Here is a 14,608-nt window from a genome sequence, read left to right as displayed (position 1 = left end):
CTGAACAGAGGTAAGGCTTTCTTCCCTGCCCCTCCCCACCTGCCCAGACGTCAGGAAAGAGGATGGGCCTGAGGTTACCAAAGCATCAGAAGAGCACTGGAGATAAAATCAGAATATTCCACACTCGATCCTGTCAGCTGCATGACCTGGTACAGGTACTTCTTCCTTTCTGGCCCTCAGTCTTCCCATGTATAGAATGGGAGCATTGGCCTCTGGTGTGGTTATGAGAACAGAGCTGCAGAGTCACCACGTCTTAAGTTAGATGCATCCCAGCTCCTTACCAACGGCATGACCCAGGCCCATCCCCTAACCTCCCTGAACCTCAGGACGTGTTCTGTAAAATGGGGATGTTGGTAGCCATGTCATGGGGGGCGGTGTGACAACTAAATGAGATAGTGCAACTAATGCGCTTGCACAGAACCTGGGGCTGGAAAGTGCTCATCAAATGGTAATTATTGCTCTTGTTGTTATCGAAATTTGTCATTTCTCCTCTGAATCCCCAAGAGGCCAGCCTCTCTGGCCCAGGGGGAGGGTGCTGAGGCCTTACATTTGAACAGACTTCAGTTCCTACACAGAGGTCTTCCAGCCACCCAGTGGCTCCTCAGCAACTCCACCACAGGATGTCTTGGCATACCCCAAAGGGGATGGCTGGCTCCGGGGTCAGAAGTAAGAGGCCCAAAGACCTGTGCTGGCCTGGAGATCCCGTGTGACCACAAATCCAGCCTCAGTTTCCTTTCCTTGTCTAAGAAGTACAGATCGGGACTTCCCTGGTGGTCCAGTGGTTAAGACTCCACGCTTCCACTGCAGGGGCACGGGTTTGATCCCTGGTCGGGGACTAAGATCCCACATGCCGTGGCCAATAAATAAATAAATAAATAATAAAATAAAAAGTACAGATCTTCTAGCCCTGTCCTAGAAGACTCATGTAAAAATGGCTTCAAGACTATGTAGAACTGCATTAGCACATATCTTCTGAGCACCTGCCCTATGGTTTGACCAGTCACTCTGGGCACAGAAGACATAAAACATGGCCCGACCCAGGAGTTCACATGTTAGGAGAAAACAGAACCCTAGAGGCATAATTAAAACTCAGTGGACTAAGTAGAAACATCATAGAAGTATGGAGATTGTGAGAAGCAAAAGGAGGAGCCCCTGTTCTGGATTTGGGGGTCATGGTCAGAGCAGCTTTCTTGGAATAAGTAACACTTCTCCTCTGGGGGTCTGACTTGTAAACAACTGCATCTTCTACAAATACATAGGATTGTTTACCCTCCATTTCCAGTGTGGGCCCTGAGGGCTTGAGAACCTAGAATGTTAGAGCCGAAGGATTCGTCAGTGAAGTGCTATTCTTACCAATGTGTTTATGAAAAGACACCAAAGGCAAGACTGGGGAGAAACTAGCCTGGGGTCCCCTAGCCTGTTAGCATTGGAGCTGGGTCCAGAATCTGAATTCTTAACTTCCCATTTGGGGCACCTGCTGACAACCTCCTCACCAGCTTCCTCGTTCTTCTCTTTCTCTCACACTCTCTCTCACACTCACACACGCTTGTCCAACAGAGCACAGCTGCGGCCCCTCGCCCTCCCCTCCTGCCAACTCCTGTAAAACAGGAAAACAGAGCAGCTTGGCTTCAGGTGTAACGTGTACAAATACACGCAGCAAAGTTTCCAAAGGGATACGGAGAGTCAGGGACAGTGAGCGCCTTTCAGGGTCTGGCAGGTTTACGGGCAGACGCCAATTAAAAAGCACACCCAACACAGAGCCCATGGGTTTTGTTTGGCTGCGACCCTCTTTCCAGAACCTTCCTGTGCGGCACTGATGGTGCAGATTGGAAGGGCCACTGTTCTCAAGAGGTCCTGGGCATTCATGTGCTTCCCAGGATCCTCCCTCAGGATCCCCTCATTCTAGGCATCAAGCTCGATTTTGCTGGATGAACATATACTTTGCTCTGAGCTAGGCCCAGTGAAAGGCTCTCAGGTACAGAGAGAATCCTGCCCAGTCCACACACTTGCATTCCTCATGGTCCTATGGGGGACAGTGACACTGAGTGAGGAAAACACTGGAATGGAGGCAGGGAATCCTCGCCATAAGACCCCAGAGCAAAGAGTTAGCAACTCCCTCTGGCAGAGGCAAAAGGTCTCAGGGAGCCAGTGAAAGACATTTCAGCTGGAGATGCCCAAGCTGGAAGGGCATTGCTAAGAGGGGGATCAGCATTTGCAAAGGCTAAGAAGGAAGGTGTGAGAGGGCATTTCTGGGGATTTTTCAATGTGGCTGCAGAGTAGGGTGTTGAGTACAAGAATGACAACAACAACTAACACTTACATAGTACTCGTTACATGCCAAGTACTATTCTAAATATCTGACATATGTGGACTCATTTAATCCTCACTCTAACCTTATGAGGGGTGCTACTATTTCCCCCAATTGGGCAGAGGAGAAAACCAAGGCATGGAGAGGCTGTCACTTGTCCAAGGCTGTCGGACTCCTAGCAACCAGTGGTTGTATGACCACGAGTGGGACTGGGGTTGTTCCTAGGGCACTAGAGTTGGCTAGGATTTCCAGGATCTATAGCCCTGCTGGGACCTTAAGCCTGTCTAGACTGGCCAAATGGAGCCATTCATTCTGCCACTGTCAACCTCAAAGGGAGGTAGTGAAGATTAAAGGGAGAGAGAGGTGAAAATGTTCTTTATACATGAGTCATCATCTAATATACTTCCTCATGTCCATGGCACATATATCTTCCCCACTATGGTGGGGGCATACGGAGAACCCAAGGCCCACAGAGAGGGAATGCCTTGCTCAAGGTCACCCGGCCGCTCTACTACACAGGTAAGACTAGAGCCCAGAGCCACCCCCCACCTCAGAAGGCAACAGAGTTGTTCTAACAGCAGTTAAAATTCTGGGGTCAGATGATACCTGGATTGAAATTTTGGTTCTGCCACTTACTAGCTGCCTGAGACCAGGAAGTTTCTTAAATCCTCTAGGGTTCAATTCCTTCATCTATAAAATGGGGTGATAATTTATATATCCCAGAGTTGTTGTAAGAAGTATATGAAATATATATGTAAAGACTCTGGCATATGGTAAGCAATCAATCAATTAAATGATAATGGTGATAAGGATAGTAGTGATGATGATGATGATGATGGGGGAGGGGGAGGGGGAAGGAGAGAGGAAGAAGAGGAGGAGATGATGAAGAATCCAGCACTCTTTTCAAAAGTTCAGTACTTAACTCCTCCACAAGATTCTGTGCTGGCTTTACACAGTCCCTCACTAGGGGACGTTTGGAACTCATAACGCATTTGTGCAGAGTGACACACAGTTCCATGCATGGCTTCCACATAAAGCTAAATTATATTCTTGGCTCTCTTATCTTCCAATGACTATATTTGCATGATACAAATCCTGCCTCATCCATGCACTGTCCACTGAGCCCAAGTGGATTTGTCATCCACTTCATGTCCCACATTCTGCCCAGTCTAACACTCAGACACCAGAGAAGAAAGGCAAGACCCAAGTCCCTGGGACTCTTAGTTAGCATGTCTTGTTGAGGCACCTCAGATCCAGCCTCACCACTGCAATGGCCCTAGCTCAGGCATTCTCTTCTCCCTCCTAAACAACACTTATCTAGTCTACCCTACCCTACCCTATCCTATCCTACCCTACCTTACTCTACCTTACCCTACCCTACCTTACCCTACCCTACCCTACCCTATCCTACCCTACCCTATCCTACCCTACCCTATCCTACCTTATCCTACCCTACCCTACTCTTATGCTGTCTAATGCCACTGGCTCTCTCCCTTCTCCCCAGTCTCCTACTTTGCAACCAGAAGCGTGTTCTCAAAATGCTTATCTGCCGATGTCACACTCCTGCTTTCAATCTAATGCCTTCCAATGGCCGGTGTGCTCTATACTGCCAACTTCTCCAAACACACCCTCCCCTCTCAGCCCACACCAATTGCTCACCATCCCTCAAACATGGCACACTCAGAAATATGCTGGTCTCTCTGCCCATAATGTCCCTTCTCTTCCACTCTACTTACTGAACTTATACATCCTTTGACTGTAAAGGCTTTCCTGGTGACTGTCTTCCTGATGCAGAGTTAATCTCATCCATCCCTTCTCATGTAAATAAGCCACTGTAATAACTATTTATTGAGAGCCTTATTCTCAAGGCTTTATATACATTATCTAATTTAATCTTCCCAACAGTACTTTGAGGTAGTGCATTCATCCTCTTTATAGATGAAGAAAGTGAGGCTTAGAGAAGTTAACATCAGCTAAACTGAGCCTCTTAATTAGCAAGACCCGTTGAGTTTGCTTTATACATTTCTCTCAGGATCCAGCCCTCCCTCACCATAAACTGCACAGCTAATAGTTAAACTCAGATTGCCTTGATTCCAAAATGTCTGATTTTATCACACTGTATTTAGTTAGCTAAGTTCTGGGAGTTTCTTAAGGGCAGGATCTGGTACCATCTTAGTATCCCAAACCTGGAAATTAGTACTCAAGCATTGGTTGGAAGTTAGAGGGACTTAGTTTCCGACTTAAGATGGAGCAGGGGGGCATTACACCCATTTGCCCTAGCAGGGAGTAAGCACAGCACTCACCAGTTTGAAATACTTAAAGTCTGTCCAAGTTTAGATCTCAGGATCTCAACATCATGGATTGCTAACTATAGGATTTGAAGCAAGTTATTCAACCTGTCTAAACCTCACTTTCTTTAATTGGAAAAATGGTAACCACACTAGCACGTGGCTAGCGTTTTGCATGTTTTGCACGTGGTTAAATGTGATAAGTATGTCGAGTCACTGCGAGGAGAACTCCCCAAATGGTAGTTATCAGCACTTGTCTGTGAAATGCGCTCGCCATCATGAAACCTGCCTAGAGAAGACACTTCTTGACCATACAGAGGATGGGCGTCATGTAGAGGCGATTTCCTGTGCGCCTCTAACACACACCTCTATGTGTTCACGACTCCTCTATTCATATGGAAACCATAAGGAAAGTCCCATCTTTGCCAGCAGAGTGAGACATGAGCTTCCCTGGCATTTGTTGTGGCAGTGCATGAGTCAATCTGTCTGTGCAGAGGACAGGGCGCTGGACCCAGAAGCTTCATTTGTACCTCAAGAATTTTTCTTTTTCCAATGAAACAGCTTAACAAATACTGGTTTAACCTCCTTGCCTGCGATGGCAAGGCCCCCCCCCACACACACACCTGTCTCTCCAGGCTTCTCAATCCCACTCCTGAGGGCCCTATGGTGGCTGGGAAGGGCAGGAGGCTCCACAGTGCCAGGAAAAGCAGGCTGAAACCAGGGAGGGGCGTGGACGGGAGAACGAGCTGGGCACAGCCTGATGGTGGATATTCACAGGGGCCAGCCACCTTTGGCAAACTGGGCAGCTATCCAGAGGCCACAGCCATCTGTGAGAGCCCCAGAGAAAACCACATACTTCTTGGGGCTCTTGCTATTGCATTAAGTTCCACCACTGTGGCCACTGCTCTCTGAGTTAAACTTTTTTTTTTTTTTTTTTTGCGGTACGCGGGCCTCTCACTGTTGTGGCCTCTCCCGTTGTGGAGCACAGGCTCCGGACGTGCAGGCTCAGCGGCCATGGCTCACGGGCCCAGCCGCTCCGCGGCATGTGGGATCTTCCCGGACCGGGGCACGAACCCGCGTCCCCTGCATCGGCAGGCGGGCTCTCAACCACTGCGCCACCAGGGAAGCCCTGAGTTAAACTTTGGATACTATTTACAACCCATATACCTCACAGGGATGCTAGTCATTAATTCCTGCTCTTAATCAGAGTTCTCTATGATTTTTGCAGACGGTTTCCTACTTATCTCTTCAAGATTAATAGCATTATGCATATTGTCTATTAGGAGGAAAAAAAAACCCTACTATATATTGCGCTGCATGCATTATACTTGCTATCACACTCAAGCCTCACAATAACGCCACGGGGACAGACTATCATTTACCTCATTTTGTTGATGGGGACACTGGGGTTCAGACATCAAAGTACTCATCCAAGGGCAATAGCTGGTGAAGAGTGGCAGATGCAGATTCAAACTTAATCAGGCTCAGACCACAGCCCCAGCACACTGGGGAATTTAACTTTATGCAACTGTTGAGCTAAACTTTTCCTCAGGCTGTGTCAAGACAGTGGAAAGCTATAGCAATGGGGTGACTTGGTAAAGGCCTGGGACCTAGGGCTCCAGAAAGGGGACACATGCCAGCAATTTAGAGTAGGGCCTGGCATGTGGCAATACTGCAGACTGAATGTTTGTGTACTCCCCAAATTCATATGTTGGAACCGAATCCCCATTGTGATGGTATTTAAAGGTGGGGCCTTTAAGAAATGATTAGGTCATTAGGTCAATGATTAGGTCATTAGGTCATAAGTCCTAAAGAGCCCTCATAAACGCGATTAGTGCTCTTATGAAAGAGACCCCTCTCCCCTTCCACCACATGAGGACCCAGCAAGAAGACGGCTGCCTATGAACTCACCAGCTCTCACCAGACACCAAATCTGCTGATGCCTTGATCTTGGACTTGCCAGCCTCCAGAACTGTGAAAAACAAATTTGTATTGTTTATAAATCACCTAATCTGTGATGTTCTTTTATACCATAACTGACTAAGATAGGCAAGAACTCTATGCCTTTTCTTTTCCTCCTTTTTTTGAAAGATGTTGATTCTTCTCTGACTGTACTATACGTGGAAGAGTAGTCATGAACACTGTAGTGGGAATTGATTCATCTAAATTCCACCTTCATACTTACAGAAATGTAAATCCAATAATAGTAACATTTCTTAAAAGAGCACCTTTGAGCTTAGATGGTTGGAGGTTGAGCAGATCTTTAGGCACCTGAGTCGTTTGGAAGGATATCCTTCTGCTTTATTTCTCCATGTGGATTATTACGGTCCTTTGGTGGGAATTCAGCATGTAGGTTTTCGGGAAGGGGATTATGGATCTCATCAGCACTCATCAAAACTGAGAAATACGCTTATTTTCAACTGCTTTTATTCTACTGATATTCAGTATTTTCCCCTCTGAATTCCCACTGCGCCCCTCACTCTAACAGGTGTCGTCCCCGCGTTATGAAACACCTGACCTACATCCCATTTCCTCCAGCAGGCTAGCATCTCTGAGCTCCCGCCAGGAAGTTAAGGACATATACAGCCGCTTTGTACTCACTACCCTCCCGGGGAACACAACGGAAGTAAACAATTGCCATTTAAAAGGAGACTTAATGGTGGAAGGTTTCCCTCATTACCTCAGGATCCAAACTGCCATTACTTCTGGAAAATGACAGTAGTCACCGTCTTCAAAGCCTTTTCCGGTCCAACCTCCATTCTGGCGCTGGAATGATTTTTCTTAAAGAGCAAGTTGACTCCTCTGCTAACGTTCCGCAGTGGCTTTCAGTTACTTCAAATACTGTCAAACTTTTTGTCCACGGCTTCCAGTGCTCTGCCTAGCTCCCAGCCTTACCTCTTGCTTCTTCCTACTTTGATCTCTAGTCTCAATGAAAGTGCTTGCAGCCCTCGAAGGAGTATGCTTTCTCTTATCTCTGGGCTTTTATTCACAGTGTCCCACCTGCCTGGAGCAAATCCCATTCTCCTCCCCCCATCTTTTGGGCGTAGGCATCACTTTTTTCAGAACCCCTCCAAGTTGTCTCACGACCCAGCAATGAGCTCAGAGAACCTCCATTCTTCCTCTACCACAGCCTGAAATAACTGGCTACCTCTCTATAATTTCCCTTGGACTGTACACTCCCTGAGGACAGGGAGCATCTCTGTCTTTAGTTGCATGCCTAGTGTATAGGAGAGAATAAATAAATACCTGTTGAGTGAACAGAAGGAAGTCCCCCACCAGTAAGAAACAGCACCCGAGCAGAAAGAGAGACAATAGGAATTTTTAATGCATGGAGAGCCCTGCAGGGACTCTGGGCAGACCCACAGGCAGCAGGAAGAGGCAGGGGTCCTGCAGACTCAAACGCGTCCGAAAAACAAAGTCCTAAAGACCCAAGCTTCCTCACTGCAACAATCCTCGGGGATGCCCTCCTGATGCTGAAGAGGTCCAGTTGTCTCTCCGTAGGTCTCCTCCTGGGGTCCATGGCAGGAAGGAAGCTGAGTGTAGCAGGAGGAAGGAAGAAGGGGAAAGGCCTCTTGGTCTCCACCTGAAAGCTCCTGCCTCGGGATTGACCACCATCCAGAAGAAAATGTTTAAAAAGGAGAGACTTTGATAGAGTCAAATAAGATCTTAGAAAAAAATAAAAGATAGGGGGAAATGAATAATTCCAGTGGTTACAAAGTTCTCTGCCGGCTATCCACAAGAGAAAGAGTTTGCTTTGGCCTTGCTGGCAAGCCTCATCTGCCAGGCCCGTCCTCAGCTGTCCCCCAGCCCACCCAGGCCCCAGGATCCACGAGAGCACCGCTCCCCCTCCCACGGAGAGTCTCTGTGTTCACGGAGGGCAGCACCCTCCCTCACCGGCCCTTGGACTCCCCATACGTGTTTCGGGCCATGGACACCATCTTCTCCTCGCATGTGATTTTGGTGTCCTTGAGGATGCTGTACCACACCATACCCACAGGCCGGACCTCCTCGCTGCGGCAGAAAAGGTAGGGCACGGTGTCCACGCGGCTCTGGATGTAGGCGCTTCGGAGGAGGCTGGAACAGTGGCTGCTCACCCTCTCCAGACGCCGCAGGATCAGGTGGGCCTTCCTGGAAGACAGAGGAGGCGGTAATGAAGGAAGGGGCCTAGAGCAAGCATCAGGCCTTTGAGGGGGGTGAGTAAATGTCAGTAGACAGATGAGGACTTCTTGTCCCAACAATTCCCTAGCCGTGCCTGACTTGAATGTGGTATTTTGAACACCTGTTCAAAATTCCCTTGGAACTTGTCCTCTTTAACTGTGCAATGTGTAAAAAGTAAAAGAGTGGTATAACCTTCGACCTAACACTTTCACTTCTGAGATACAAGCGTTACAAGGTAAGCAGCCTGAGGACTCTGACCAAGTAAGTGTAAATTATTATAACAATGATAAATGAGAACAAGAACAAAAACTAAAATGTATTAACGCCATGAGCTAGATGCTGGGTAAGTACTTTACATACACTTAAAAATTTGTATATAACTTCACAACAGTCCTGAAAATATTGTTATTTCCACACATATTCAATAGCCATGGAGCCCAGGTTTCAGAGAGGTGATACTACTTGACCAAGGTCAAACATCAGGTTGACCATTGGAGTTGGGCATTTGGATCTATGCCTGAACACCCACCAAGTCCCTCTCTGTCCGCTTTCTTACTTTTCTAATTCTCTCATACTCTTTTCTCATAGTCAGAATAAAGTCTTGTCCTCTGTGCTTCTAAATTCATGAAAGCCTTTATATGTATATACCCAAATCAGAACTTCTCTATTTCATTTTTTTTATCTCTAAAATAGTGATGGTGGCCTTACTGGTTGTGAGATTAACTAAGAGAAATTCCCAAAGGCTGGCCCTGAGTAAGCTCCCAATAAATGATAGCTTCTATTATAGAGAATTGTTGTGAGGATGTCTCAGGATCAAGGTCATACTGGACACTAGTCTCCACAAGAATCGGCCTGGACTGTGGGGATCATCATTAGGCACTTATCTAGAGCTCTTTATGTAGCACCAGAGAGCAGATCCTCGGGGAGACCTGATGGCTGCAGAGAAAGTTAAAGCAAGCATCTTTGAGATCACCTAGTCCAAGGCTTCTCAACAGGAGCGCCACTGACAGGTAGGCTGGATAATTCTCTGCTGTGGGGACAGTCTTGCAAGACACTTAGCAGCATCCCCAGGCCTCTGCCTACAAGATACCAGTAGCACCCACAGCCCCAGGCATGACAGTAAAATTGCCTCCAGAATTGCCAAATGTCCTCTGGGGACCAAAATCACCCCATTCGAGAACGAGAGACTTTGTCTGACCTAATCTCATTACAGATGTGGAAACTGAGGAGGCTTGGAGAGGGAAAGAAATGACCTTTTCGTGGGTCATACCATAAGTCAGCTTTGCTGTCCAGGTGTCCATCTCCTTGTGGAATCCACTTTTCTCTACATCTCAGCATCCTCAAGATGCCTAGGGATCCTGAGGGGCTAAATGAGAAGCTCTCTCCTGCTGTCCTCTCCATGCCCCAGGAGGGAGGGCGTTTTACGACAACAGACCCCACAAATGGGAGACTGTTTTAGGCACCTGCGTGGCGGCTGGAAAAGGGCCGGGCTTATGCGTGTAGCTTTTGTGGGCACGATTTATGAGGTGCCTTTCAAAAAGTCCTCTTTGTATAGCTCACCACTTGGGTGGAATATTTCCTGAGGTGCCAAGAATTCATAGCTTCATAATCACACTCGAGTTACCACTCGACCCACAGGCCTCTTTCACCTCTGGCAGGCGCCTCCGCAGGGGGAGCCCAAGGAGCTTACTCTCAGCCCTCCTTATTTCAGTTCCTGCTCTGTTCCTTAGCAGCTCGGTGTCCTTGGGAACTTTACTTAACATCTCCAAACCTGTTTCTTCACTTGACAAATGGGGCAGTTGAGAAGTTAAAGGAGACAAAGTTATTGGTGGCTCCTTTACAGAGCATTTATTATATGGCAGAGCTCCCGATTCAGTAGGAAAAGACAGACAGATGTAAAATTGCAACACCCGTGGCAAGAGCAATGATAAAAGAAGGTGTGGGAGCTGTGGGAAACAGAGGACAGTGCCTAGGTAGGATTGGGAAATCCAAGAAGACTTCCTGTAGAAGGGGAACTTGTGCTGAGCCTCATTAATGAGTAAGGTTTAGGTAAAGAAGACGGCACAGGCATAACAGGAAGCCTAGGTAAATGCACAGAGAGAAGGGATTTCATGGTGGAATACGGTGTGCAAGTGGGCTCACAGTGGGAAACGGGAGAAGTGGCAGGAGCCCAGCCACTGGAGCTTAGAAGCTGGGGCGTTTGTTGTATAGAGTAATGGTGTACCACATAGGCTCTAGAGCCTGGTTGCTCAGGTTCAAATCCTGCCTCAGCCACTTACTAGCTCTGTGATATTGAGGAAATTGTTTAACCAGCTATGCCTCAGTTTCCTTATCCATAAAATGAGAATAATGACTACATCTACCACAAAGGTTGTTTTAAAAATCAAAAAAAAAAGAAACATTAATGAGTCTGTCATACAGAGTGAAATAAGTCAGAAAGAGAAAAACAAATACCGTATGTTAACACATATATATGGAATCGAAAAAAAAGTGTTTATGAAGAACCTAGGGGCAGGACAGGAATAAAGATGCAGAGGTAGAGAATGGACTTGAGGACATGGGGAGGGGGAAGGGTAAGCTGGGACGAAGTGAGAGAGTGGCCTGGACATATATACACTACCAAACGTAAAACCGATAGCTAGTGGGAAGCAGCCACATAGCACAGGGAGATCAGCTTGGTGCTTTGTGACCACCTAGAGGGGTGGGATAGGGAGGGTGGGAGGGAGACGCAAGAGGGAAGGGATGTGTGGATATATGTGTACGTATAGCTGATTCACTTTGTTATAAAGCAGAAACTAACACACCACTGTAAAGCAATTATACTCCGATAAAGATGTTTAAAAAAACAAAACAAAATATTAATGAATCTATAGTAAGCCCTCAATAGGGGTAAGTGGGGGGTTATTGAAGACTTTCAAGCAACAAAGTAGCAGGTTCAGAGACAAACTGATTAAAAACATTTCTAGCTGCATTGAGGAGAATGAAACCTGGGGAGGTCAAGACCAGCAGCAAGAACCACGAACAGACACAGCTGGTGTCACGTGTTTCCTGTCACTGCACTTAGGGGTGCTGGCTTGTTTCTCCTCTTGCTTTTAAAAAGCTACTTTTTCTTTCTATTTCCTTATTTACAAAAAGGGAATAACATTTGCCCACCTCATGGAGTTGAAGCGAGGATTAAATAAGTTAATAAGTGTAAAACTCTCTTAGAAAAGTAGTTGGCACACACCAAGCCCCTGATACATGTCAGAAAGTACATCACCATCACCACCACCTCCACCATCAGGATTTGTGTACTGGTTTAAGCTTTGAGCACTTATGTAAGTTAGTGGCAGGAGACGGACAGAAATAGTAACAGCCTCTAATTTAGGGGGAGAGTTCTGGGTTGGAAAATATGCTGGGTGCTATGGGAATATATAAAGTGGGTACCCAATCATTAGTTTGGGGGCTCCGAGAAATCTTGCCAGGGGACATAACATCTGAGCTAGGTTTTCAACGATGAAACAAATTTTTCAGGCAGATGGGAAGGCAGAGGAGATAGCTCATCCAAAGTTGGGCTAAAGAGGGCATAAAGCATCAGTTTTTTGAAATGGTTAAGTGCAAAGAATGGGTGAGAGACAAGTCAGTTTGGTAGAGATCAGACCATCCAGACTCTTTTGAGCCATGGTAAAGTATTCTATTTTTTGGGTGATGGAGAGTCATTGCCATAAATACAAAATGAGGTTGGGAAGGAGAAGTCCTCCAACATGACCAAATGCTTTGTCTCCAAGGGCCCAGCTATCTCCAAAGAGAGAATCTTGGAACTAAACTGGACCAAGCCTTTGTATGGATGGGGAAACTAAGGTTTGAAATTAGAAAATAATTTGCCTAAAGGAACACCTTAAGTTAGTAACAAAGGCAAAGCTAGAACCTGGGCTCCTAAGTATACAGAGTTAAGATGAAATATTTGGCTCTGGTGTCCCAGGTTCAAATCCTGATTCTATAACTTAGCTATGTGGATCATGAGCAAGTTCTTCATACTCTTAGTTACTGCAAAGTAAAATGGGAATAACAGTGTTTTTGGAAGATGAGATAACCTGGGTAATTTGCTTAGCTCTCAGTAAATGTTAGCCAAGATTCAAAGGAGTATTTTATAGTAGAAAGGCCATAGGCTCCAGAGCCCATTAGGGCAAGCCACTTCTTCTCCATGAGCCTCAGTTTCCTCATTTGTAAAATGGGGACAGAGACAATTATTTTGTAGTGCTGCTGCTAGGCTGGAATGAAATTACCACCATAGGCATCTAGCACAGGAATGTGCGTATAATACGCACTAAACCAACGTCAGTTTGCCTAACTGTCCCCTGATCTTTCTCCACTGTACACTATGCCTCAGCACCTTGGTTTGCAATGAGACAACAAAGGCAGAAGAACTCAGAAGGTGAAGCCATGAGGAGAAGGGTTGGAGGTGCTCAAAGGCCGAGGAGGGGGCCATGGGTGAGAGACAAAAGGTGAGAGTGCTGGGTGATAAATTGTAGGCAATGGAGATTCACAAATCAAAGGCCAGGCATGCCCCAAGCTTTGCCTGGAGGGGGAAATTGCAGGTCAGAATGACCACTTTTCTCAAATACCAGAAATGAAATCTTCCTCCTTGGAGACAGGACCCAGGCCTGGTGGGATAAGAAGTCAGAGGTAAAGGAGGGACGGCACACATTAATGTATCATGGTCCCAGCAGACAAGATTGAGACAGGAATGGCTTGTGAGGGAGTCAGCAGCTAGACTCAGATGCCGCTTCTTCGGGAACTGTAGAACCTGGGAGTGACCATTCTCTTCCCATCACCATTACCCGATCCCCTGTTGACACAGGTATCGGACAGAGACCTAATTCTAAGGGGGCCTTGGAATGGAGAAAAAGAGGACAGACAGTAAGGAAACATCCCCATTGGCCTCCCTCTCTCCTCTCTGTCTCCTGAGCTGAGCTTAAACGTGTCTGTGTTAGCTGACCTCAAGCTTAATGAGAGTCAAGGGCATGGTGTAGTTGCAAAAAACTGGAACACAACCTCTGGAAGTTGAGAGGGCAGATTAAGGGAAATAATGACTTCCATTCACGCTGCCCTTGTCAGGCCACATCTGGAGAGCCCCACTCACTTCTGGTAAGAGGGATATGTGCAAACTGCAGCCAGATCATGATGCTGAAGGTTGTCTCAAAAGCAAGTTTTCTGTGGAAGTGCTGAAAGCAGGAATCAAGTGTCACTGAAGCGGGGATTTAGGAAGATGGTTATGTTCTTCTAGTAACTGAAAACAAGAGGGGAAAACCCTGAGGGTCAGGGATGATAATGACTACAGGTGCCTGAGGACCTACTATGTGCCAGAAACCTATGCAGCATCGTCTTAAGTGTAATCCTCACTGCAATTCTACAGTGCATACTTTAGTCCCAGTCTTCAGGTGGTAAAAGTAAGCCTCAGGCTGGTCATACGATTTGACTAGGGTTAACAGAGTAAGAACAGCATCTCAGATCGCTTCAGCAAAGCACCTAAGTGTTAAGGAACCACTCAAAAACTAACAGAAGGCACACACACACACACACACACACACACACACACAAACCCTTAAAACTAAAATCTTCTAAACGTAGGTGGGGTCTTTCTATACCTCCAGTGGGTTCCCCTTCACTGGAGATGATCAAATCGAGCATGCCTTAGAAGAGAGTCTGTCTTAGTCTGTCTGGGCTGCTATAACAAAATACCATAGACTAGGGAGCTTACAAACAACAGAAATATCTTTCTCATATCCTGGAGTCTGGGAAATCTGGGATCTCGGCACTGGCAGATTTGGTGTGGTGGTTGGTGAACCACTTCCTGGTTCATAGAAGGCACTTT

At 46.6% G+C, this 14,608-nt stretch overlaps 1 protein-coding gene across 4 annotated transcripts in view; it reads right to left on the bottom strand.

Annotated features, from left to right (window-relative positions):
• Positions 1–8,388: 8,388 nt before the first annotated feature.
• Positions 8,389–14,608, bottom strand: part of ASTN2 (astrotactin 2) — a 927,905-nt gene continuing 921,685 nt past the window's right edge. For 3 of the 4 annotated variants that reach the window (XM_060101145.1, XM_060101147.1, XM_060101148.1), the window contains one exon: positions 8,487–8,724. In XM_060101145.1, the coding sequence (XP_059957128.1) occupies positions 8,487–8,724 (238 nt within the window). Of the gene's footprint in view, positions 8,725–14,608 lie in introns of all 4 variants that reach the window. The other variant, XM_060101146.1, reaches the window with a different exon arrangement.

The sequence above is a fragment of the Mesoplodon densirostris genome, chromosome 6, assembly GCF_025265405.1.
Source record: "Mesoplodon densirostris isolate mMesDen1 chromosome 6, mMesDen1 primary haplotype, whole genome shotgun sequence".
NCBI classification, from domain to species: domain Eukaryota; kingdom Metazoa; phylum Chordata; class Mammalia; order Artiodactyla; family Ziphiidae; genus Mesoplodon; species Mesoplodon densirostris.
The sequence above is the reverse complement of the archived record's forward strand: the minus strand, read 5'-3'. Positions and strand labels throughout refer to the sequence as shown.